At 39.3% G+C, this 27,887-nt stretch overlaps 1 protein-coding gene across 1 annotated transcript; it reads left to right on the top strand.

Moving 5' to 3' along the window:
* grm2b (glutamate receptor, metabotropic 2b) lies at positions 1 to 27,219 on the top strand. Its single transcript, XM_051414184.1, has 6 exons — positions 1 to 696; positions 5,011 to 5,638; positions 19,724 to 20,561; positions 21,165 to 22,228; positions 25,318 to 25,510; positions 26,544 to 27,219. Exons 2-6 carry the CDS (start codon positions 5,129 to 5,131, stop codon positions 26,615 to 26,617), a joined length of 2,679 nt encoding a protein of 892 aa, XP_051270144.1. The 5' UTR covers positions 1 to 696; positions 5,011 to 5,128; the 3' UTR covers positions 26,618 to 27,219.
* Positions 27,220 to 27,887: the final 668 nt, after the last annotated feature.

Here is a 27,887-nt window from a genome sequence, read left to right as displayed (position 1 = left end):
AAGCGCAGTCAGGTTTCTGAAAGGAGAGCGCGTCGACTCGTTGCACTCATTAGAGCTGTGGAGCTGCGCACAGAGCGGTTGCATGTGCGTGATCCGACGGCGCTACAGCAAGGATTTCTCAATAGCTCTTGTTTTTGGAAGTTGATTTTGATTCACATCCCGATGAGACACTACTATAAATAGGAAAAAAATAATGCCAGAAAGTGTCGCAATTTAGATTAACTTGCCTCTCGGTCCAGCTGACAGAAAACATATAGGAGAATCCTTCGAGCATTATCACTGTCGATGCTGGTGGACATATGAGCAATATTTGGGCGCTTCGATTATATTGCTCCGGTCTGTAGGCTCTCTCTCTCTCTCTCTCTCTCTCTCTCTCTCTCTCTCTCTCTCTCTCTCTCTCTCTCTCTCTCTCACACACACACACACACACAGACACACACACGGTGGTGGGTCTGGCGGGCGCAAGTTGGGAGAACACCGAGAGGAGTTTGCCACACTTGCCCATGTGAACATCACTTCAGAACCAAGGACAGATCCCAACCGCTGCCTGGCAAACAAGCTCAAAGTGAACAACATCTGGACTCCGCTCGTCACATGAAGCTCTTCACGTTGTCTCTGTGTGTGTTGTCGCACGGGCTTGTGGAAAAAGAGACCTGCAGATATATCCGGGAAGATACATCTAGTGTACACAACCAGGTAAGAAATGATAACTTAATAACTTTGATTTTTTTACACAGTAGTAGGGTGGCTTTTTTACCCCACAAAGTCTGCCTTGGAAATGACTTTGTCTCTGCGTTTTCCTGTTCGATCTGTCTTTGCCTTTTTTACTGCTTTAAGCCATGTAAGATTTGAGTCGACAATATATCAGTTTAACTGCCATTAAATCCATTATTATTATTAATCAGTTGTTACATGGTCACCAATGAATATGTTCGAACTTAATGTAGTAGTGTATCCTATACTATGTGACCGTATACTGGCATGTGTTGCTGATGGATATGTTAAGTTGTTTCCCCACTCGAACCCAAGAGAATATGCAGCACAGTCATAATTGTCTCAACTAAAAATTGCATAATCTAATATCGCTCTTCTTAAACCAATCAGAGCTTTTGTTTTCAGACAGCGTCCCAAACAAAGTAATAGCATCCTGCTGTGAATGTAATTGTGTTGTTTTCAGTTTGCAAGATGCATGGAAGTATTTGGTCTGTGCAAAACATTAAAAAATCCACGATCGCATGCATGAAATTGTTGTCAGTGGATCAGACAGGATGTGATGTAGCAGCGGGCTTTCTCTCCAATGTAAGAGGATGTAGGTAGGTTACTGTAATTCCACCACCATGGCTCTATGAATGGTATTATCATGTTATTATTGGATGGTAACATGGTGGCCAACAGTCAATAAACAACCTGTTGTAGGCTCATTCTCATATCTGCACTTTGTCTCTCAGTCTTTTTCTTGTGAATAAACATCCGGGTGCGATATTGTTATCACAATAAAATGATCTGTTGTTTTTGAGAGCTGAACAGACTGACAACCAGATGTCCCAGTGTTATTTTGATGAAATGATGCACTTGATCTATGTTCAAATTCACAGTCAACTGGCTGCCGGCCACCAAAGAGGCATCCTAATTCCTTCAGCTGACAAAGTCCAGGTGGAGGGATAAACTGTGTCCCTACTGGAGATGATATAATGATGGAAATCATTAGTGGAGTTGTGGTGACTTTTTTTCTTTTTTTTGTATTTCATTAGGTAGATCGTTTGCTTTTAACAGCTAGTTCCAGCCCTTTAGAGGATAATGAAAGGTCATAATGTTAAATGGTTCAGGTGATTTGTCTTGTGTCCTCTGACTGAATATCTCAGTTTTTCCAGAATAATATGAAAATATGTTGCTCTTCAATGTCACATCACATGTGAAGAAAGAAGTGAACCTGGGTTTTGCTTGGGAAAAGGACACCGCTTTGTTCATAATCCATCTTGTGGATTTTGTCGTAATAATGAGCACACACACACAAAAAAAAACTCTGCTATAAATTATCATCCTATTAGTGTTGGTCACGTTAACTTTGGAAAGCAATATGTTAAATAAATCTCATGAGGCAAATGTTGTGTTTAGGCTGTTATTACTCAACATGCTTAATGATTTGTGTGCAGTAGATTTGACACAAAATTAAATGTCACATTATGTATGTTCAAATATTCAACAAAAGGCTATGTGCCAAACAAATCTAGTCTAAAAACTTGAGGTGATATTACTGAAATTATCATTAATAAAATTATTATACATGATAGTATTAAGTGACACATTGAAATGGATTCATTTTGCATGATCATAGTAGAGTTTATCAACATAACAAACAGGTGGTTAGTCCCTCACCCTCTAAACCATCTCTTCAGCTCATTTTCCAGACATGAATAACATGTTATTTCTCCATAGATGCGTGTACATAGTAGGATTATATACGTGCCAATCCCTCATCACTGCAGTGAGTCATACATTACACATTTGCTACATTTGGATAAGACAATAAGGAATGGCTTTTTCTCAAAGCATCTTTATGCTAATGTTTGCGAAATCCTCTCTGTCCTGGGCGGGCGCAGTAATGCATTAGCTGATGCTTCAAAGCTGAGTAAAGCACACTGCCTTTTCTTTTTGAACTCGCCTTTCAGAGGGAATATTGTGCTCAGACATCTGGGGAGCGAGTGACTCTCTCAGCTGCCGAGTGTGAGTGTGACAGCCATTTCTACATCAAGATAGTCTTAATGATGTGATCGAGGCCTGATAGGAGTTACTTTACAACTAATCAGAGGCTGAGATTTAACGCTCATGCGAACTGATAACACAGCTCCCCATTTAATAAGTGTTTCAAATATTGGTAGGAGATATGGTTTTGATAGCTGTAGCTCATGCCCACTTCAGACTCTTCAGAATTTATTTGCACTTCTTAAAGGTTTTGAGAGGCTCTTTCAGGACCTCCAGCCTCACTTTGGCCTAGTTTGCATATAGGCCTGCCTAATTGACTGCCCCTTATTGCGCCATTAATTCACACTGTGACCTAGTCTTTGCAACCAGAAAGCCCCCATCTGCTCCAACAGACAGCACAGAGGAGCAATTAGACTCTTAATGTTGAAGTCTGAAGTTACTTTCTCACCTTGGTTCTAATAATAGGGCAAATGTGACGAAGCAATACCAAACACCTGCACCAACTGTCCAGCACATGCAGCAGGTCTGAGACAGCTTTTACATTACGACTTCACACATTACAACATGTAATCCTCCCCACTGCATAGAGGGTAGTGGATCCATCAATGTACCACATGGTTTCCCACCCACGACCTGATGTAATATTTATCTGCGGGGAAATTCAGCATTCATTATACTTTTTTTCTCCTCGTTTTCTCTGTTTGTTGGTTGCGCTGCTTCTGGGATGTCACAGGATATTCTTCAAATGTCCCTGAAAATACACACACACACACACACACACACACACACACACACACACACACACACACATACCAGATGAACTTATCTGGATATAGCTGCAGGAGCTGGTGTTTTTGTAACCTACCCCTGCATACCCCACTGTGGGGTTTCTCTGCCTCTGTGAGCACAGGAAACAGGACACACACAAACAGATTAAATAAAATGATATTCAGAGATCTACTAATAATAGAAGTGATTATACATTTGGGTCTACAAGTGACACATTTTATGTAATGTTGCAATGTCAGTAACAACACTGTGTGACAGAATAGGAAAAGTCACGAATAAGTTCCCTACTGCTTGTTAATAGAGAGGGGAGCAGCTGCACAACGAAAAGTCCAAACTACACACACGGTGGCTGGAAAATCCTCAGAGCTTGGCAGCTTGCGAAATCTGAACTTGGATTAAAAAAAAATCCAAAGCAGACACAGACAATTTCATGTGTACTTTGTGCTTTCCTTTGACTTCTAAATAATGTGACTAATACTGCTTGAAGTCCTTAAAAGTCTATTCTCTCTATGTAAAGACTGCTCCAATCAATGTGTTTGTTGAACTTGTGTGTGTGTTTGATGAATGTGATGAGTGACTGTGTTTTGAACAAACATGATTGGTTCCCTCTCTCTCTGTGATTGAACCAGCCCACCTCCCTAATCAGACATCATAACAACTCCTGGTGAGACCTAAAACTGTAACCTCAACATGATAAGAATCTATATTAGCATACATGTCTCACTGCCCACTTTCCTGCAGTCCAACCCTTTTTTTTTTACCCACTGTGTTTCCATGGCAACCCCAGCCATTGAGGAGAACCACCATCTATGTGATATGTCGGTTGTAAGCTTGGAAAATTACGTTTCACTTGAGAGGTGCCTTAAATATCTATAAATGTTTGATGTGGTCACTCGGCAGTGGTAACTCCAAGTTTGTCTTTCAGATAAAACTGCAGTGATAATATTTCACTCTGGCATCCCCGAGAGCCTGGCTGAAATAATCTCTACTTATGTTTCACTTCAGAAAGTAACTCATAAGACTCGTAGCCGCAATTCCAGCCTCCGTCAAAACAGTCTCGGGTTTAGACTGTCCAATAATAGCATTATTTGTCATTAACATTTCTTTAGATTGCATTGGCCCGTAGGGAAAAAAAGACCACTTGGAATAGAAAGTTTAGATATACACTGGCTTAGAGATAAAACAGCCACACCAAGACATGAAGCTGTAAGCCTTGATGTGACTGTTTCATATCTTTGAATAACTCTGTGGGCGAAACACTGAAAGAGAGTAATGGCACAAATGAAAATCAGTGACAAAAGGCACAAATATAAGCTGTCAGTGGGCGTCAATAATGCACCTTTTGAGACATATGGTTATGTTATTAATAATTTCTGTGTCATACCTCATTAGCAAAATGGTATTTTCTGACATAGATAGATAGATAGATAGATAGATAGATAGATAGATAGATAGATAGATAGATCATGAAATAGGCTTGATTACCTTGGTAATTACTTTTTCCTTTCATTTGCTCAGGTACTATCAAACATGCTGCACCCACTGAGAGAAGACTCCAATGTGATCTGCCTCCAGAGCCTGTGAACCTCTGCTCCTCTCTACTTCAACCAGCTGAACCCTGCTTCCTGATCCTGCCATGCTGAGTGTAGTGCTCTGCCCCAGGTCCTTGGCCAATTCTGCCCATTATTGGCCTCTTCACATGCTCCTTCTGGAGCTGCTGATACTAGGAGTCCTGCCCAGCATCTCAAGATTACCACCCGTGGCCAAACGTGAGATCATTTTGGACGGGGACTTGGTGATTGGAGGCCTGTTCCCGGTGCACCACAAAGGTGAAGGGATGGAGGACTGTGGTAAGATCAACGAGGAGAGAGGGATCCAGAGACTGGAAGCCATGCTGCTGGCACTTGATGAGATTAACTCCAGCGATCGCATCCTTCCCGGACTCCAGCTGGGGGCCCACATACTGGACACTTGCTCGAAGGACATGTATGCTCTGGAGCAGTCTCTAGACTTTGTCAGGGCTTCCCTCACCAAGGTGCACGATCCAGGCTTCATCTGCCCAGACGGCTCCAGACCCATCCAAAATGAGGTTCCACTGGCTATCTCTGGGGTCATTGGAGGATCCTACAGTGACGTTTCCATTCAGGTAATTAGGAAAATTCAATCACAAGTTCACTGTTTTTGTTACATTTGCATGCATTTATAACCTAACTGTGAAATTTTGCATTGGAAACAGTTTGGAAAATGTCAAAAAAAACTTAGCAGTTGATTGGATGAACCATCTGTCTATCACTGTCTGCGAACTTCAACCAATCAGATCAACGAACCATGTAACATCTTTTCCATCAAGAAAAGCCTTCAGTGCAGTTCTTTGCTCTTCTTTCAATGAAGAAATACTCTCCAGTTCTGATATAATTGATGCCAGTTTGTAGCACCTACACTAACCAGCCGTGACCGTTGTTTTCGAGTAAATGGTCACTTCATCATTACATACATCTAGCGTTAAACCACAGATGTAGCTCACACCATAGTCAAACTAGATGCCAGTAAGTCTTCATAGGATGCTGAGTGGAAAGATTTTACTTTGGCTACAATAAGAATCCACCTGGGATGATTCTGTTTGAAGCATCAACATTCACAGAGACGTCCATCACTTTGTCAGCGACTTCATTCCCACCGCAAAGAAAACTGACCTTTCACACACGTATGAAAGGTTGCCAGAGGCAAAGCATCTGAGCATAATTAATTAATTCTGATTGCCCTCACACGCCATAATTACCATGATGCACTGGGTGTTGTGAGTGACTATGTAGGCATAATTTAGTTACATTTTCCATTAACTTCAGTTCACACATTTATCACACACACACGCACACACACACACACACACACACACACACACACACACACACACACACACACACACACACACACACACACACACACACACACACACACACACAAACACAAGTAAGCTCTATCTTTTTATTTCCAGCAAAGCTTTGGAATGTCAACCATACGCATATAAAGATATTTTTAATTAGCAGTGTAATGTGCAGCCGTACCTAATGCATAAGTCACAGAGACTTCATTTGCTTACAGGTAATGAGCATTTTTCACCATATTTTTCATGTTTGTATCTATGGCAAATGGTTAACCAGTTGTTTACTATTATAGACATTTACTATCTACCAAACAGATTGGCACTTCTTGTGCAGATGTTAGGGTGGTGCTGATTTAGATCTTGCAAAAACACCATTGTTATTCAGCCAAATATATATTAATAGCTAAAGCAAAGTATACACTCTTCTTATTTTTGTGACAAATTGTTATGATTTGTCATTATTGGGAAGTACAACGGTGACGAGTTTTTGGCACACAAAAAATATATTTCGTGTCCAGTGCTCCACAGCTGTAATGAATCTGTCATGAAACTTGTGATTGGCTGCTAATGTCACTGACCCTGCTCCTTAATTTATTTTCTCCAGTTGTGACATCACACTGAAGGACACTTCAGAGTGACTTGTTCAAATAGTGCAATTTCATCACATTACCAGCTTCATGCTTTAAAAGCATATAAATAACACCTCTAACAGCAACATGCACTCCACATCTAGACATCTCTTCAACATTAACCCTCTTTAGAAACACAAAAGATGTCAAGTTGTTTATTTTGGTAAAATGTTGTGATGGGAAATCCGGTAGTGAAAAGGTCAGAGCTAATAGAAACTTGTGCTTGCATGCAACAATTACACATCCAGTAAATTTATACACATGACATACACCAAGCATTACATGAATATTTTATATTACACCTGAAACTGCTGATGACTGAATGACTGCTAATGCAGCAGTGTTGATGCAGTCTAATCAGGGTACATGCTACTTACTGTATGAAGATGACATTGGAAGCCATGAGCATAGCTGTTAAAAATGTTAAGTTAATGAATGCATTTCAGATTACTCAGTTTTAGATGTTGAATCAAGATTGTGTCATCAGGGTTGATTGTAAAGATAGAATGATACTGATGAGTCCAGTGATTCCCAACAGAGAGATGGAGACTATTGACAAGCTCAAGGAGAGAGTGGATGAAGGTTAGGGTGGAGAAATGTATTTTAGTCCAAATACACCTGTTTTTATTGCTCTGCGCCGGCGATAGCACAGAGGCATAAAAAAAAATGTCTGTCCGTCCCTCAGTCCGTATAACCGTCTGCCCCATACTTGTGAGTGTGATATCTCAGGAACGCCTCAAGAGATTTTCCTGAAATGTTGACGTCCCCTTGGACTCAAGGATGAACTGATTCGATTTTGGTGGTCAAAGTTCAAGGTCACTGGTCAAAAACACCATAACTTAAGAATTGATCGGACAATTAATTGGTAAAACTTTTGGCTCAAAGGTGAAAGGTCACTTTGACCCTTAAAATGACCTTGACAAAGACATTTTTATCAATTATAACAAAGTTTCACTGAGAACTTTAATGTGATACGGCAATGAAGTGATGACCTTTTTTTATCCAAAAGGTCAAAGGTCCACTTCACTGTACTTTTGTTTTTGCTCATTGTCACCTTAAAATAGGTTTGTAGCCATAATTTAAGGCTGAGTGAATGAATTTCAAACACAGGTTGACTGGGACACAATAAGTAAACTAACTATCACAGCACATGCTTTCATGCATCTCATCTATTCTGTCTTACACTTACGGCCAAATTCAGAATTTTGAGTGTCATCAGAATCACGTGAATAACAAAGTATAGGAGCGTGGCTAGCTAGCCCTGAGCCATTGAGTGAGTGTCACCCACAGCTCATCTATAATGCCAGGAGAAAACTAACTACAGTATTCACTACATACATTATTATTACATACATTATTAGTCTAGACAGGCATGGATGTAAACTGCAACTTGACTGTTTGGCGGAGGCACAAAAACCATAGTTATTCTAGTTTTTAACATATAGTCTGTTCCTTAAACTTTTCTTTGAAATCATATTGATAGCTCTCATTTTATCCTTATTTGCTTATTGACCGGAGTTAGATGAGAAGATAGATACTAGGCTTGTGTCTGTCGGTTAAATATGAAGCTAGATGGTTAGCTTAGCTTACTATAAAGAGTCGAAAAACTGAGAAACAGCTAGACAGCTCTGTCCAAAAGTAAAAAAAAAAATGCTTATCTCTTATCTCTAAAAGTCCCTAATTCAAACTTTTTTTTCCTTTTTTGTTTAATCCATATGAAACCAATGGATAAAAACAAGTTGTGCTGTACAGGGTGTTCTGGACTAGCTATCCATCTCCTGGCTGTAGGTATTAATGGACACTCTTTCACAAAAATGCAATTGAAACTACTTCTTTGAACTACCTTTTAATCCTTTCAGGTTGTGTTTTTCTTAAACCTATCAACTACTTTTAGTTCCTTCCTAAAATATATGTAGGTAGAAACTTAATAACCACATCTTTTCTAATCCTTATGGCTGTCCTTTCGGAGTGTGAAAATTGGACTGTTATTTGAATATAATACCCGAAAGCTCCACACAGTTAGTAATATATGGGAATCACTGATTGCTTTAATAAGTTAAGTGCTGCAGCCTCTTTGACTGTGAAACCACGTCAGAATATGATCCAACTTTAGAAGTTTGCCAGGAGTCTGCAGTGATGAATGGAGATTACATTCATAGACAGACTGGACTGAGGATATCAACCTTCTCCATGTTGGAAAGCCCCCACTGAATACACGGCTCATTCACTTAGAAATAAGTGGATAATATAGATCTTCTCCCGTAATGTTGAGGATGCTTTGACAAAAGAACAGCATGTTTTTAAGGACTGAAAAGGACTGTGTGTGTGTGTGTGTGTGTGTGTGTGTGTGTGTGTGTGTGTGTGTGTGTGTGAGTGTGTGTGTGTGTGTGTGTGTGTGTGTGTCTCCTTGTGAATGAGTCTTCAGCGACCACACAGTCACCGATTCAAAAGGAAACTTTTGTATGAATTTGAATACATACCTCTACCATCACTATGCTCAACAGTCTCTTTGTTCAGTTCCTGGGCACTATAATGAATCGAGCTGTGAGAGCGGACAGAAGCCCGTGGTGGGATTTTATTGAGAGGTCACTGATTTACACAATCCCTATTTATCCCAGAGAAGTGGAGTTGAAGAGGGTTATAAAACTGAGGAGGACAAGTGCCAGGGACGCTCCTGGGGAACACTGAGAGGAGCTGGTTTTCCCATCTGTGGGGTGCTTCTCCATTGGCTGGCAAAGATGTGTCCACCTGCATGTGGAGAGAAGGCTGATGCTGGCTGTGACAGGGGCCAAGGATGAGGTGTGGGAAAGATGGCGGGAGATGTGCCAGTTTCTCTTCAGCCTCAAAAGGATTCTTTCATAATTAGCCCAGTGTATGTTGTCGTCCTTGTTATGTTTTCTTACTGATTGTTTTTTTTTAGAAAATAGTCTTTATTGCCATCTGGGATCTGTATAGAATCGACCATGAATGATGACTCAGTCCTAACAGCCTACACATTTTGCAGTTATGAATTTAACTATGAATTTTCTAGCTTTACCCACATGGAGACATAATGAAAAAAAGAGCAAGGAAATCATCTTACTATTCCCACACAAAAATAAGATTTGTATCTTCAACTTCACAAGCCTCTCTGCTTTCACAGGCACACGGTAAAAAGCTGAAATCTGCCTAGAGGCATAATCACAACTTTTCTCTTCAACATGGACTTATATGCAAATAACTTTTAGCACAAATCCACACTGAAATTGTTACACATCCTTAAATAATTGAACACACATGCACACAAAGAAGAAAAATCAAGTATTTTTCTGGTAAAAATCCCTAAGAACTATGAAATTCTTGCAGGGCAGTTCAACAACCTGTCAACCCTTTAAATTAAACACGTAACATGGCGCTACTGCATGAGTGGTTCTCCCTTCAGATGATAGTTATTGAGAATCTAGTATCCTAAAACTTGAATATCCTTTTTCAAAAACACCCACTAAATCCTTTAAGACCATTAGACAAACTCTGTCATACCACTGCTGAAGCTGCTGAGAAGGTCCTCAGTAATTTCAGCTTATAAGAGTTCAGTCATATCTGTCCCACCATATATTGATGTTTAATATTTTTGGTTTGCAGCGGTTTATTAAGTCTGTTGATGTGTCTTGCAGAGGGCTCTATCTTTATTGTGTTTCTGTCTTCACAGATTGCGTCGGGTGAAAAAAAAATCCTGCTTTGGTGTTAACTTCAAAAGGGTCTTGTTTATCATGTGATATTATAGCTGAATCCCCCCCCCAAAACCCTCGCCCCTCCTCTCCTCTCCTAGAGACTGTTATTTTTGAACTGGAAGTTTTAGCACATTCAGAGAAAACTGCTCAGCTCCCTAATTAGCACATCAGAATGTCATTCAAAGTGAAGGGAAACATTGTAATGACTGGAAGGTTGGTTAGAGTCAGGACCCACACGGTCAATAATATTGCTACACCATCGATTTCCAGACGCACTTCCCTTCATCTCATCTGTCTTAGAGCAGTTGTTTTTTCACACGGTATCACAGGAATAAATTACCAGTCTTCGCTAAGAACCTGTGGCTGTTATTTAGAACGGGGCTTGAGATTGTGTGACAGGAGCACTGCACTCCAGTCTCAATAACAGTAAAAAATTACTGGACTTTGCTACAGGCTACAAGTGATATTTCTACGCTTTAAGCTACACAGATGATAAAGAGCATCATTTTTCACAGATATATCCTTGTACTTGAGAGTGGTTCGAAAGGTCGCTCTTGTGTTGAGCATTGTTTTGCTGGTGGGAGGAAATAATACGTGTAAGTTTAATGTGAAGAATTGTCTCCTCCTGAAATAGAGCGTGCAGGCATATCAACACACATTTCTTTCTGCTGCTGCATTCCCAGCTATACAAGCACTAATATTAAGTCACAGCTCTGACCCACAGACGTGCGATATGGTCTTATGTATGAAAGTGCTTACATGTGTATCTGCTGCTTTTATCATTTGTTCAGGCCTTTGTTGCACACATAAAGCACTTTGAGTTTACTTGTAAAGTAAAAATGTACTATATAAATATCTTGCCTTGCCTAGCCTTGTTTTTACTAAACAATATCTTACATGAGATCATATCAAATGCTGAAATCAGGCCAAAAGATACTTAAAACAACAAAACAGATACAAATACATTGTGCTAACCATGTCTCCTAGAAATAATGTTTATATATTACTAAATTGTTTGGGCAAATGTGTGTTAGCAAACGCAATTGCAACCTGGAGTTGTTAAAACACCTATTAATGTTATTATATTTTTCATGTTATCATGATGTATTTTCATGTGATTACTACATATTAAATTATTCTGAACTAGCAACACATTACTTTATCTCCCAATATCACCAAACGATCTCGTCATTTCACAAAACTAAGAAACATACATATGGTGTTAAAGTAAGAAGATCCAGAGATTATATCCCACATTCGCTAGAAAAAAAAAGTTGCAGCGTCTGGACTGAATATAGTTTAAGTTTTATTGGATGCTTGGTAAAAGGCCAGTACTATGGATCCAGTATGCCAATAGGCAGGCATGCAGGACCATGTCCCACGGTAGAGCTCATATTCACATCTACAGGCAATTTTTAGAGGGGTTATTAGTTAAATATATTTTTGTCGGGATTAAAAACTATATGTAAAACTATACGTGCAGAAATGGGACAGTGGTTCAGTTATTTGAGTTGGACTAGCTGGGCACAGTGACTTCCTGGAGTCTTGTCATCACAGTAACATTGCCTGGCAACCAAAATATTGCACAGTATTGAACGGATAAATAAACTGTGGTTCTTACAGAAATGTATACAGCAAGCCACCCACTTTTTAAAGTACAAATTAATGTTTTTACATCCTTGAGTAAGAACAGTAGAAAAATGAAAAACTTGGTCTTATAGGTTTTGGTAGAGGTTTTGAACTTTGGACAGAGTCAGGCTTGCTGCTTCCCCTGTTTCCAGTCTTTATGCATAGTTAGGCAGTTTCTCTTAGCTCTTGCTCCAGGCTTAACACAAAGAAACGAGAGACAGAAAGCAAACAAATTATTTTCTTTAAACATCCAGTAGTTATTAACATGTATTTTAATATGATACCCATATGCAAATTGAAGTTAGCAAGTTTAAACGTACACACACACACACACACACACACACACACACACACACACACACACACACACACACACATTAATATTGTTCCCCCAATAATAAAATGAATCGGGGAACATTTGTCCTCCCAAAATTACACCTATTATAGTTTAAAATTAAGGGTGGAAGGATCCAACAAAGCTGCTTCGAATCAGAAATAATCCTCATCAGCTGCAGAACAGATGGATAGCTGATCCAGCAGATATATGATAAAATGGTACAGACTATTGAATGGTCTACACTTTGCTAAGATTTTCCTTTATTGGCAACAACAAAATGCCAAGATGAACTTGGAGAGATCAGCTGGCATAAACAAATGCAAATGAGCAAATGCATCAGAGGTATGCAGCACTGCAAAGTTGTTGATCCAATTTCCCATTTGGAAGAATCAGCCTGAAGGAGAGAGGCACTGCAATCATACTGAAGAAGTACTTGGTGCTTGGACTTGCCTCAAATTGTCTTAGAGAGAACAGCCTAGATCCAAGTTTAAGATGTATGTTTTTGATGTTGCACGGCCAATTAAGTCACACTGGTGTTCTGCTGTTTCAGCCATCTTTCCACAATTGACTACAGCATTGTTTAGCTTTGATGCTGTTTCCTCTCAGTGAATATTCGGATGGAAAATTAGACTGCTGAATACATTAAAATACAAACCTGTCATTGCCTTTGACTACCATTTTCTTGCTATCTTATGCAACATAAACAATTCATAATTTTCAAATCATTGTATTCCAGCTGCTGTCATGGAATTATAAAACACTGATTCCAAGATCTTCATATGAACTAATGCTACCTCACGTAAAAAGATTTTAGATGTATTTTGTCATCCAGGACAGTTAAAAATTAACTTTATCAGGATCTTTATTATTTCCCTTCTTGCTGCATTTTGTGTGATTTCCCTTCTACAGGAATAATTTCTCATCTTCAGAAATTGAACAAAATTATATCCAAATTGGCCCTAACACGAGCTTGGCACGGATCATTTTTGCTACTATTTGTGCAACATCTGTGTTTCTTTTTGGAACTGGAGCTACACTGAGAAGAAACATTATGTTTAGGTAACAAGCAGATCATTAAATTAGTTTAAACTCTGCCTCAGAATTTAACTACTTTGTTGAATATTTTTTTTCTTCAGCAATCACATTAATTAATATCGTCAGTCCCAGGTTTGCTTGCATTTCATTACATTTGCACAGTATTGGATGTAAAAAAAAAACTCAGTGATTCACACTGGTTGTTTATTTTTGTATCCAAGATTTTGCTATTAATTGCAACAGTCATATTTTACTTACACAATTCAAATAAATTATACCAAACTTAGTAGCGATGCGATATCCTTCATGCATGATGTGTATTTCTGGACCTTTAAATGACTACCAGAAGTGGCAGCTCTGGTGCACTGTACATCCTTAAGTTTCCCTCTGCGTGCCATCTACTGTATTTACTGTAGGACTCAGCTTGACAGGGACCTCGGGGACATACAGATGGACTTTCCATGTTGAAAAAAATCATGACAGACGTAGATGAGTAAGAGACTGTTCCAGCTATCTCATATCTTCCCTCAATGCTTCTGCTCTTTTGAAGGAACACTCGCCTGAAATCCCATAATACTGCTCTTCACAGTGCATCTTTATACACATCATCATATATTAAGCATTAAATCCAAACTCAACTACAGTAGAGCTTATGGATCCCAAGCCCATTTTCTGAGGAGCTTGAGAATGTTATTTGTGTGTAGTCTTTTTTTCTGTTAATTATGATGAGTTTGTCTCAAAGCTAGACACCATTACCACTATACTCCCAAATTCATGGTTTACCTGTTCCATTTGTTATGAAATATCAGCGCTTACTGCAGTCTGCTTTTACTATTTTTAACTACTTTCATAGCTATAGAATCACTTAACAAATGCAGTATAGATTTACAGGAGAGTGCTCCAACGTAGTCTGAGGTGACCGTAGACCTATCTGTAGCTGTGGCACTAGGCACTGTAAAATGTAGACACATATGTTATATATTGTCCATGGGCTGTTTGTCTTGTAATACATTTATGAAGGAAGCTTGTGTCACAAATGGAACATAGGGAAGAGTGAAACTGGTGTTTAAAGTGAGGGAGAAAGCTAAGGGTTCTATAAATGAATTTATATGAATTATGAATTTTTATTAATGTTTTATTTTTTGCACAAATAAATGCATTTTTACATTGAAAAATACTCTGAATGATAATGTGTGTGTAATATGTTTTCTCCACAAAAAACCCCAGAGTCTATCAATATGCAAATATTCCTCAATTAAAAATTTTAACTGCTGGACACAAGATGTCTCCAACTTCTTTGCAGAAAAGTCTAGGCTCAGTACATGTCCCTGTCTGCCTAACAAGCCACTGAAATTAATAGTAGTCTCCTTTTTCTTGACATATGGTGACATATGGTATTTGTTGGGCAGTATTTATCTATATTTATAACATATTATGTAATCACTGCACTGTGGATATAATAGAGCATGTTCTCTATTACTGCCTGCTGCTCTGGAAGGAGACTGCAACAGTTCGGGTTTAAAAGAATGGTGAGGGGAAGGACACATACGTAACTTGTAGAAGGAAACATTATAGAAAACAATCACTGTTTCACTAATGAACCTACTAAAAAATAGAATAAAAACAAGACCTTAACTGTGTAATGTATTGCCATAATCACCATGATATATTAGATATAATCTGTAATGCTAATGAGGTCATTTATCCAATTAATGCCATGATTTGCAATTTGCAATTATTTTTATATACTTTGTCCTCGCACAATAAAGGGCACTGTTCAGATGATTTCTACATCTCAAAAGATTATATAGATAATACAAAAATATATGTATAAATGTAAGAAGGTGCCTTAAAATCTTAGACCACTTCATACAAGGAAGCTGTGGTGTGAATATGCCTTTGTCATGTTTTCTTTTTTATATATTGTGGTCCAAGCTATATTACATTTGGGGACTACTTCTGGATTTTAAACCAGTTGACCATGAAGAGCATCTAATTGGTGCCTCAAATGACTGCAGTTGCAAACAAGCTAAAGTGGTTTGTGTGTAGGGTTTGGTTTGGGGTAAAGTCAAGAGATATGGAATATAGTGGCTATGAGTAAATAAATTAGTCTCAGTCAAAGTGTAGGCAAAGCTCTTTGCAAACTATAACATCTACAGTGGCTGGCCTTAATTAAGAAATGAAATGCAAATGTGGAGTTTGTGGAATCTCATGCATTCCAAGCAAATTTACAGTATGCTACCCCTGAGCCAGTACTGTGGGTGTGTTCTTATCTGACTTGTCAATGGAGAGAGCGAGAGGGAAGTACCGCATGAGGACGAACAGACGGTTACTGTCACACACTCCAGTGCCGTCCTGAAAGGTGCGCTGTCAAGCTTCTCCAACAATCTATTGATGAAGGCCAACTGCCTGTCTAAAAAACCTGCAAGAGGAAACCTTATTACCATGCAAGTGTGACTGACTCATATGTGTGGTTGCTCATATGATAGCCTGCTGCATACAAAATACTGTACACATCCCAGTAAACATAAATGAATTAGTACATGCAGGGATCCAATCAGGCTTTACCCATACATTATCAACAGAAATCACGTCTCTCAGTGGGTAATTTGATGAGACCTCTGCCCTATATTCTACTGGAAACTGTGGAGAGGACTACTGCTGGGTGCAGGGCACTTGTCTAAATACATCATATTTACTCCATTCATCCCCTCAAGAGCTTGTAGTATGTCCGTGTTTTCCATTGGCTCTTGTCTTTAGGCTGTTTTAGCTAAAGGAGGTTAAGCACACGGCTGCTGCTTGCAGATCAGGGTTAATTTCTGAGGCAAAACAGAGTGTGTTTGCATTGCATATACCTAAGTCTGTCTCAGTCCAGTAATGTATGTTTACAAATGCTTCACTTCATATTAAGGCTAGTCACAGCATTGAAAAGGTGACTGTGTCTGGAGGAGATAACTGTGCAATCAGAGAGAGTAATGGAAGAAGACTCCTGAAGAAAGTAGAAAGAAGAAGCAAAAGAGTCCATAGCTAAATAAATGCTCACAATGACACTGTTAACATGCTAATGTTTAGCAGATATAATGTTTACCATGTTCACCATCTCAGTTTTTAAGAAATCAACAAGATATTATGACATTTTGTTTTTATTTATCTATTAAGGAATAGAATATTCTATTTGAATCACTTGCTCACCTTCTGCTCCGTATTTTGTATCATAAAAACACTAAGATTTGTGTTGTTGCAACAAGCATCATCTCTCTCACAATGTAAATACAGTCCCCATAGGACTTATAGTTTTTTCCAGACGTTAATTGATAGGGAGAGTGCTGTCACGCTCTCATTGACTGTACAATCTGCAGGTACTCAGTCTCTTCCCACTCCATCTTAAACTTACAGATTCTCTCTTCTTTCAAACAATTTGAACACGTAATACATACATCACACTCTGGCACTAATGAAGTGGCTCTGTGCTGAAACACTGGTAGCAATCAGCTTTTTTTTTTCTGTTACAAGGTTCACAGTTCAATACTCACGCTTATGACATACTGGCAGACACAAAATTGTCAAGAAAACATATTATTATTTATTACTTATCATTATAAGAATGTCAGCGCTACAACTGTTATTTTCTATGCAATTAAAAAAAATTTAATCTTGCTTACTGTTTACTCAGTGGCATTGGCTCAGTGCATAGCATGGGTGTGTTACAAAGGTTTGATCACACCTGACAGCATTATTACATTTTCTAGGGGGCACTAAAGAAACATGATATTTTTGTAATTGTAATTTTGTTGTCTTAAATGAAATGAAATTATCCATGAGAATGTGCACATTGACATATTAAAGCATGGCACAAATTGTCACACTTTGTGGCCTTTAGGAAAACACCATTAACTGGCATGTCTCTTTAATGTATTATTTACATGGTAACAAAATTCTGCAAAGTTGTACACATGGGGATGCTGTAAAAGTCTGTAGCATTTGATACAATTTCACCTGTAAGAGTCATTAAAATATGTGAAAAATTGCTGCTGTAGCAGCAGCTTTCAGCTGCCACAGCTGGTAACAGCAACAGCAGCAGCTAACAGCTTCCAGCTCTCACACGCATATTCGTCAGGAAATGCACTAGTTAGTCATAAACTACAATATTGGACAAATAAAAAGAAAATTTCCTGATGGTGACACTAAATGAAATGTCGCGATCACCAATGTCAATTCACCATTAGGGTGACATACATCTATACAGTAATTCACAGCAATCCATCCGATAGGTTTTGAGATATTTCAAGTGATGGACAAAGTGACCAACAGTGCCACCCCCTAGAGAAATGCCGCTAGCGTGACTAAAAATAGATTGAAACACATGTTCAGAGCATCCACCACATGCAAAATTGTGATCCTAGTACACATATAGTATATAACACTCAAGATTTATAATATCACAGAAAGGGTTGATAGCTATGTTTAGGTTCTTGTGGGTTGGAATAAGTGAGCTGTAACAGAAAACAGTACTTAATAGTGTGAGTGTGGAAGGTTCCAATTACATCCATGGGGATGCCATTGTTTGGGAAGCCTCCAGGCATACAATGATGCCTGAGGGAGGAGCTAGTTATATTGAAGCTCATGGGTATTTACTAATCACCACTGTGTCTCATGAGGAATCCTGCAAAATGACAAGTTTTCACCATCTCTCTGTTAGCTCTGTAATGCTGTGTGGGAAAATAACTTTATGTTATGAGTGTGACACCATGTCAGTAGCATGGAGTTTTCAGTCAAACATTATCAGCGATTCCTGTTGAACTCACCACCAACTATCATCTCCACAAGGGAATCAATATATTTGTCTGGGTTAGGTGGGCACCATAACAAAATCTGTCATGAGATTTAAATGACTTGACAGAATGGTTTTAACTCGAGAAAGCAGCAAACAGCACACTGATAAAATTCTTATCTCTGTGCCATTGTTGCTTTTGTTATCTCGCACTATCTGTGAAGGGATTTGTGGCACTAGCTGCTGGTGATGTGGATCCCTGACAGAGTAAACAGTTTGAGATAGAGGAACATTGAATTGTCGCTGTTTCCACTGCCAGTCACTGCCACAGAGCTGAAGCGCATCAGACAGCAGCTCTGCCCCTTTAATGGCTGCACTTCACCTAGAGACCAGATGGACATCTATACGTTTAAAACCAAAAATACTTAAAAGGACTTGAAATGCAGCATTGCATCATTTTGTTGACTCAAAATTGTCAGCTATCATAAACTACAAGAATGTTCTAACGTTGAAAATATTGTATGCTTGCCAGCTGCACAAGCATCGGCAACTATATCACTCTAGATCTGTTAAAGTGGCCATAATCAATACTTTTAGAATAACACTGCATAAAATGACTATGTGTAATATGACAGGGACCACTTGTAGTGACAAACCAGAGATAATTATCACCCAGCTCTGCAGTTTCCCTTAGCTCTGCTGAGCTTTGTAATGTATTTCAGCTCAATGTTTTGGTTTTCCAGCTGGCGACTTTACTGTTTTGGTTCACTTTCACTCTTACACTCACTAATATTTCCCTCAGGAGTCGGTGGAAACCGAAACAGAGCTAAAAGGAGAATGATTTTCCAGAGGCCAAGAAACACGATTCTGAATGAATGCTAATCTTGTCCATGTCTGCTGGATGTATAAATATAATATTAAAGGTCCTGTGTGTAACCATTATGAGGATTTATTGGCAGAAATGTAATATAATATTCATAGGCATGTTTTCATTAGTGTATTATCACCTAAAAATAAGAATGTCTTCATTACCTTAGAATGACCATATGGAGTCCACCATTATATACTGCCATTTCTAAAGCAGCCCAGAACCGAAAAACCAAACACTGGCTCTAACACTGAATTCTTCCACTGAATTTTTCACTAGTTATGCGGCTACCGTAGTTTCTCCTACACACTTGGAAATGGAGGGTGAGGCTAAGGGGTTACTGAAATATTTTACTTCTCTTTCTCCAGGTGGCCAACCTCCTGCGATTGTTCCAGATCCCTCAGATTAGCTATGCCTCCACCAGTTCAAAGCTGAGCGACAAGACCCGCTATGACTACTTTGCCCGCACTGTGCCCCCTGACTTCTACCAGGCCAAGGCCATGGCTGAGATCCTGCGTTACTTCAACTGGACCTACGTGTCCACTGTAGCATCAGAGGGCGACTATGGTGAGACTGGTATTGATGCCTTCCAGCAGGAAGCCCGTACTCGCCAAATCTGCATCGCTACTTCAGCCAAGGTGAGCCGCTCCATGAACCGCCAGGGCTATGACAATGTGATCCGCTCTCTGCAGCAGAAGTCCAATGCCAAGGTGGTCATCCTGTTCACCCGCAGCGAAGACGCCCGTGAGCTGCTGGTAGCCGCTACTCGCATGAATGTCACCTTCACTTGGGTGGCCAGTGATGGATGGGGAGCGCAGGAGAGTGTGGTAAGGGGCAGTGAGACAGCAGCAGACAGGGCTTTCACCATCGAGCTGGCCTCTTACCCAATTAGAGAGTTTGAGGACTACTTCACCAAACTGAACCCATACACCAACACAAGGAACCCATGGTTCAAAGAATTTTGGGAGCACCGGTTTGGTTGTAGCCTTCAGGAACCTGGCTGCAGTGAACACAGCCTACGAGATGGAACTTTTGAGCAGGAGTCCAAGATCATGTTTGTGGTAAATGCAGTCTATGCCATGGCCTATGCTCTGCACAACATGAGGCAAGCTGTATGCTCCAACACATCCAAGGTCTGTGATGCCATGAAACCAGGTAATGGCAAAAGGTTCTACAAGGAGTTCATCTTAAAGACCAAGTTTGAAGGTAAGCAAAGCAACGAAAGCAAAAGGAGACAAATGTGTTTCTCGAACAAGAACGCTTGTGTTATGTATACCTTTTACGTGTGAAACTGTTTTTAAATAGCGGAGAATGGGATTAAATTCCTTTTGAACGTTTCATGTGAAGCAAACGGCGGGTGGTTGCAAATAAGCATGTCACTGGATTAAGACTTCAAATGATTTCCTCTGCAGCACTGAACAAGGCTTTGTAATTATTCAATTAGCAAAAATGATTCATTAATTAGCATGGAATCAGTGGGAGAGGACACTATCTAGAACATACTATCCAGAGAATGTTGGCTATTGGTTGGATGAATACCCACATTTAAATTAACTTAAAGGCAGGAAACCAGTATGTTGTGTATTTACAGCAATTTAGTGATCATATGCTAGGATAGTGATTTTTTATGTTAGTAATGTTTGTAAGTAAACAAATTCATATAATTTCGTTAAATAAATTGTACTGTTTTAGTCTTTTTCTTTTGTTATGCTTGTTTTACTGTCTTGAGATTTACAGTGTGGATATGTTTTTTTTAAATCCTTTAAAGTAGCTTTAAATCAACATTTGTGTATTTTTGCCTACTACCAGCTCCATTCAGACCTGCAGACACAGAGAACATGGTGCGTTTTGACTCTTTTGGCGACAGCATCAGCCGCTACAACATATTTCATTACCACAAAGAAGATGGGAAGTTCATTTACAAGAAGGTTGGCTACTGGGACCAGAACCTGACCCTGAACACCTCCCTGGTACCCTGGCTTGGCCTTGGACCACCCACCTCTCAGTGCAGTGACCCCTGCAGGAAGAACGAGGTGAAGAGTATGCAACCTGGAGATGTGTGCTGCTGGATCTGTATCCCCTGTCAGCCCTACCAGTACCTGCAGGATGAGTTCACTTGTGCTGACTGCAGCTTTGGTCAGTGGCCCCTGGCTAATTTGACTGGCTGCTATGATCTACCTGAAGAATACATCCGATGGGAAGATGCCTGGGCCATTGGGCCTGTCACCATCTCCTGCCTTGGTATACTGTGTACTCTGTCAGTAGTGGGCCTGTTCTTCAAGCACAATGAGACGCCTGTGGTTAAAGCAAGTGGACGTGAACTGTCCTACATCCTTTTGTTGGGAGTGCTCATGTGCTACCTCATGACCTTCATCTACATTGCCAAACCTTCCACTGCTGTTTGCACCCTACGGCGACTAGGCCTGGGCACCTCATTCGCAGTGTGTTACTCAGCTCTTCTAACCAAGACCAACCGCATCGCTCGTATCTTCAGCGGTGTGAAGGATGGAGCCCAGCGGCCACGCTTCATCAGCCCCGCCTCCCAGGTAGCGATCTGTGGCGCTCTTATCTCCTGCCAACTGCTAGTGGCCCTTATCTGGCTGCTGGTGGAGGTGCCAGGGGTTCGGAAGGAGGTGAGCCCAGAGAGGAGAGACGTGGTCACCCTCAAGTGCAACAGCAGGGACTCCAGCATGCTCATGTCCCTCACCTACAACTGCATCCTCATCATCCTCTGCACTGTTTATGCCTTCAAGACAAGAAAGTGCCCAGAAAACTTCAACGAGGCCAAGTTCATAGGGTTCACCATGTACACCACCTGCATCATCTGGCTCGCTTTCCAGCCCATCTTCTACGTCACTGCCAGCGACTACAGGGTAACAATCTATGAAAATGTTTTTATAAAGTCAACTGAGTATTTATAATGAATATTTCTAGAACCTTCTTAAGCCCACTGTTGTGGAATAATGTAAACGTCTATAAATGATCCCTAGTATTTATCATTCCTAAAGAAGAAGGTGTCACTTTCAGATTCCATTTGATCACCTTCACCCAGACCCATGAAAGAGCGAGCTTTCTTTTCATGTGGTTTGAAGGATCTTTCAAGACAAGAACAAAGACTCTGGAGACAGATCAGGCCAGAATATACAGATAGAAATAGTTAATAGTCAAACTGATTCATTGAGTCATGGCATTACTAAATGCTTAATGACACATTTCAGGTGCAAAAGATGAATTCTTCAGATTTATTACAGCTTTTGTTATTGGATACCAAGACTAAATCACAACTGGCCCTATATAATCTCACCAAGTAGTATCATAACATGCAGTAAAAATAATCATAAGCAGAGGCATTTAGTGGCACTGCCTCCCTAATAGTCAAATAAATATGACATGTCTGCTGCAGAGTTGTCACAAGGGGATAAAGTTTTGCAGCCTTTACACAAATAGCTAAAGGCTGAATTTACCCTGCATAACAAAAATGACAATGAATGGGCTGAATATTCATAACTATTACTGGACTTGTCTGACATACTGCAACAGGCAAAAAATATTGAATATATATTTTAGTTTTCCCAAGTAGAAAATGTATAGCTGCAAAGATGAATTAATCTATTTCTCTATGCAGTGTAGAGTAACAAAAATAAGACAAAACAACGGGAACAAATCTGACAAAACATGTAAGTTATGAGTGCTCGTGCCTTAGGCAGACTCAAGGGTACTGCCACAGCATTTGGTCAGCAACAAGGCCTTTGTTGTACAAACAGATGGGGGGAGGTCTAGGATCACACAAGCTCTGTATCATCATGAGGTACCTTAGGCTTTTCATGTCTGTAGTGATCAGTCTTCCTGGTACCCAAACCGTGAACCTAAAACCTCTGCCTTTCCTGATCCCCAGTGGGATATATGAGACCAGCTGAACATTGTAGAGTATAAGGCTTCACACTGAAGAGGCAGCACAGTAATTGAAAGAATGAGAGGTTTGGCACTGCAACAGAGACCTTGATGCTTTGGTTCTGTGTGACACCAATAATAATGGCTGTGGGTTCAGTTGCCACATTTCAAATTAGGGTTGGATAGCACAGAAATATTCTAATGAGAGACTAGCCTTGTTGCCCAGTGAATCATGATGAACTCAAGGTTTCACAGATGGATACAGATATTCTCCTATTCTCAGAAACCTTTACGTGTAAATTATTTTAAATCTCTTTCTCCTGTACATTTAATTCCTCTTATTTAAGTCAACATTATCACTATAGTGAATGTCTGAAGTATGTCCACTATATAAGGGTTAATTATACATGCACCCATTATTTCTCTACATAGATTTTCAAAAGATAAATAGTAAAATACTGAATCATAAAAGACACCAAAGGTTTAAACATACTTGATATTATGCATATCCAAATTAAAATGCAAATATATGTTTAAAAAATAATATTAATATATGAATATAAATATAAAAATAGATTTTACAAGGTGCTCAGCATTTAATATAGTGAAAAGTGCAATCTCATTCTCTTTGCAGTCAGTTTTAAAGTAAAAACACAATAGGGTTCACACAGCGCCACAGCATGTCCTATTAATACTTTCTAATTATTTGTATAAGGAATTGTTAAATTTAAATAACTGCTAGAAAGACATCTTTGTGGCTGAAAGAGATAAGGGGATGCAGAGAAATGACAAGTAAAGTAATATTAGCTCCAGTCTTGGCGGTGTTTCCACCAAGTATTTTTGTAGTCTGAAGCTTAAATGTTTTAGGACTTCTCATATTTCTGCAGTGTTGTTGTTGTGCGGTATGTTTAGGAGGGATTTCACTTCATGCTGTGGTTCTGCAAATAGAAGTTCCTGGACTGCAGGGGTAACCAGTGGGGTGGGAAGGGATTGTGCTCAGAAAGATGACCCCAGCAGTCAGCTCACATTAGCAACTGAAATATGACTAACAAGGCCCTGACTTTCCAGGACAGCCAGCTGTGCTTATTCCACATTCTTCTTCTTGCCCTCATATTCATGCACATACAGATACACAATTAGAATTGCTAACATTCATAATTCACACACACATACATAATTGGAAATGGAAATGGAAATGTGACTAATAATGCGAGAATAACAACTGTAAAAATCGCTGCAGGATATGACTGCAGGACACAGCAACTTAGGGGAAAATTAGGACCAATCCTCTAAATGAAGCAAATGTATTAGTGACTAAATACAGTTAAAGCTCATAATCACACATAATCACCTGTGTTGGGCACACGGTAGCTCACCAGGTAGAGCATGAGCAGAGACTGATTCCAAAGTGCAGCCCTTTGCTGTCATCCTCTCGCCCCACTTCTGTCTATCTTACTGTCAAAATAAAGGCATGAAAAAGCCCCAAAAGTCTAGATAAAAAAAATCATAATTAAAAATAATCATCAGTGTTCATTATTAAACTGAAGGGGAAAAAAACTGTTTTTGTTTATCATAAATGTGTTTTGACAAAACTGCATTCACGTAATAAAAAAAATTAAAGTAGCAGTTAAGAGAAACTAGTGAATACAGTATGTATTTGACAGAGAAGCCATTATTGGTTTTGGAAGTGATTTTTGGAAAAATAAAAGGGAAATGAACGGACTAGTTCCATAATTTGGGCATAATCACAAAAGGGGCAAGAGGGAATTTCACTGATTGGATTAAAGATTTGGGAGTAACCTGAGCAGGAAACAAATAAAACTGTGAGTGAATTGATTGGATCAAAGGCTGTAGTGAAGCAACAGGTGTGTGTGTGTGTGTGTGTGTGTGTGTGTGTGTGTGTGTGTGTGTGTGTGTGTGTGTGTGTGTGTGTGTGGGTGTGTGTGTGTGTGTGTGTGTGTGTGCGTGCGTGCGTGTGTGTGAGGAGTGGCCTTTGAACAAACTTCATTAGTCCTTTTGAAGACAAAAGTCCACACAGATATATTGATCATTACACACTCTCTCCTCACAGGTGCAGACCACCACCATGTGCATCTCTGTCAGTCTGAGCGGTTCGGTGGTTCTCGGCTGCCTTTTTGCTCCCAAGGTTCACATCATCCTGTTTCAGCCCCAGAAAAATGTGACCTCGCTCAGAGTCACAACCAACCGCTTCAGTGCCACAGTTTCTGCTTCTGCCTCTGCTCCCAGCTCCAGTTACTCTAAAGGTACAAGTATCCGCTGTATCTGGTACTCATTGCTCTATCTAGTACTGTGCATACTAAAGAAACACCAGCACAATTTCAGCTGCAACCTCATACCTTGCAACAGTTTAGGTTTCCAAAATAGGATATAAGTAATAGCAGTGCAATCAACAAGAGAACTGCAACCTGACTTTTATGGAACACATGCAATATTTTGTAAAACACCACCAAAAGTTGGTGTACAGAATTGCTACATGTTGCATGTGCTTCACAGATTTTTAGATGTTATTTAACAAAACAGGACGATAAGCACTGAAACCTGAGAATTCAAATAAGGTAATCTTGAAAGTTTTTGTAGCTTTGTTTTCCGTGGTTTTGCATCAGCGTGGCTAAGCAATTAAAATCCAGAAATTACATTTCTTTTCCTCTTGGATAAGAGCCAGTCTTATCTGATGTCTATTAATAAACCAGTGGACTAATTCATTGTACAAACTTCATAAATAAACACAGACACATAGTTTACATAGTTCATACAAAGTATAACTTTTACTTTTAGTCCACACTACAGCTGTGCCTTTAAAGGCTTTACACTAGTTTAACAGTATATAAATATATATAGTGGATTATTGTTACTGATGCATTCAGGTGTAAATAGCAGTTTACTGTTATAGCTAGTCAAGCTGGAGCTAAATGTAACAGCATTATATACGGGTAAGTAATTTATTCTGTAACAATGCATGATATTTTATGAGCTGATTGTATGTTTTGTGTGAGTCCAACAAAGTAGCTTTTCAAATACAATACATTTGTAGTAATAGGTAGAGTAAAAGTATAAGGTAACACTCAAGTAATATAGAGGTATGTGCAATATCTGAGTGAATGCAGTTACTAGTTGCTTTCCTCCACTGCTGAGAGCAACTACTGCAAACTGACATTTTTATAATTGTGGAAGAAATTGACCGTAACAAGCCCATGACTGTCTATTTCCATAATTCTGCTTACAGCTTTTATCTCCGGTTTACAGTTTTGTTTCCTGTCGCTGTTTTTATTCTCCCAGGATCAGCCTCTAACTATGTGCCAGCAGTTTGTAACGGCCGCGAGGTGGTGGACTCTACAACGTCCTCTTTGTGAAAAAAGGTTCCTCTCTAAGCACAAGAGACCGTCCCATCATCAGTCATCCCTCCATTGAACAAGGCTGTGTTTGACGGAGTCCCCCCATGCCATCCAACATGCTGCAGAGAGATAACTCTGGCTGGGTCGACTGACTGACAGTGGCAAGGGTAACTAACTGTGAAAGCTAAATGATGTTCCTACAGCGAGCAGTATGTATCAATTGTAAAGCCTTTTTGTATAGATTTAATATGCTGTGATCTCCTTGGTTTACAGATAGATGTGATTAAATGCACCGTGCCTTGTCCTAAAAAGTCTTGTTGTCAAATGGGTGCTTGTGAAGCAATAGTGTTATACAAAACAAAAGGCTGTTCTTATTGTGTCCTTACAGTGCTGTGAATATATCCAAATGTTGTAGACATTAACAAAAAAAAAAAAATGCTATGAAATAAATTTAGCCCTTCTGTTAAACAAAATATGTGACTAATTATAGTGAACGTGATGAAAACTAGGCAACTAGACAATATAAAGGACATGTGTTAATGTAGACTGGTATAACAGTGTGTGCTTTCCTGTAATTTATGTAAATAAAATGTTTTGTAATATTAAAAGATTAAATACCACTGTGTTTGGGTTCACACAATTTATGACACCATTCAAACTAAATGCAGCTATTCAGAGTCAATAACAATGAGCTTTTTTCACACAGGATTGTTTTTCTCTTCAAAACCAAATTAACTTACTTTTAAATGTCTGTCATTTTAATTGAATAGAACTTATTGGATTGTTTCCTCTTATTTTACTAAAGGTAAAAAAAAAACAGTTTGACAAGATTTTTTTTTAAACAGATGCAGCATGAGTGTTAGTTCTGCTCTAATACCAATGCGTGTATTTGGTGCTCAAATCTCTACGGTATAACTATTGCTGTGACTACTAGTTAAGTATGTGCAATTATAAATGTACAGTGCCTATAAAATGTATTCACCCAAGTTGGAGCTGTTGATCTTTTATACTGATTGGAGTTTCCTGGTATTAAATTGTAATAACCTATCCATGAACAACCCACGCACTGTCTGCCTCGTCTGTTTTCATAGGTCAAATGTACACTAAGTAAACCTGCTACCCTTCTAAACGTGACTTTAATTACACAATGAAATGTCATTGTCAACTTAATTCCAGTGGAATGGATGGCAGAAACAGTATTCCCTCCCAACATTTATGTGCAAATAATTAAATGACTATGAGTAACAAAACACAATTATGTACCAGTGAAAAGGACAATAACACCTCA

Source organism: Dicentrarchus labrax, unplaced genomic scaffold, assembly GCF_905237075.1.
Source record: "Dicentrarchus labrax unplaced genomic scaffold, dlabrax2021, whole genome shotgun sequence".
NCBI lineage: Eukaryota > Metazoa > Chordata > Actinopteri > Moronidae > Dicentrarchus > Dicentrarchus labrax.
This window is presented reverse-complemented; position numbering and strand designations above follow the sequence as displayed.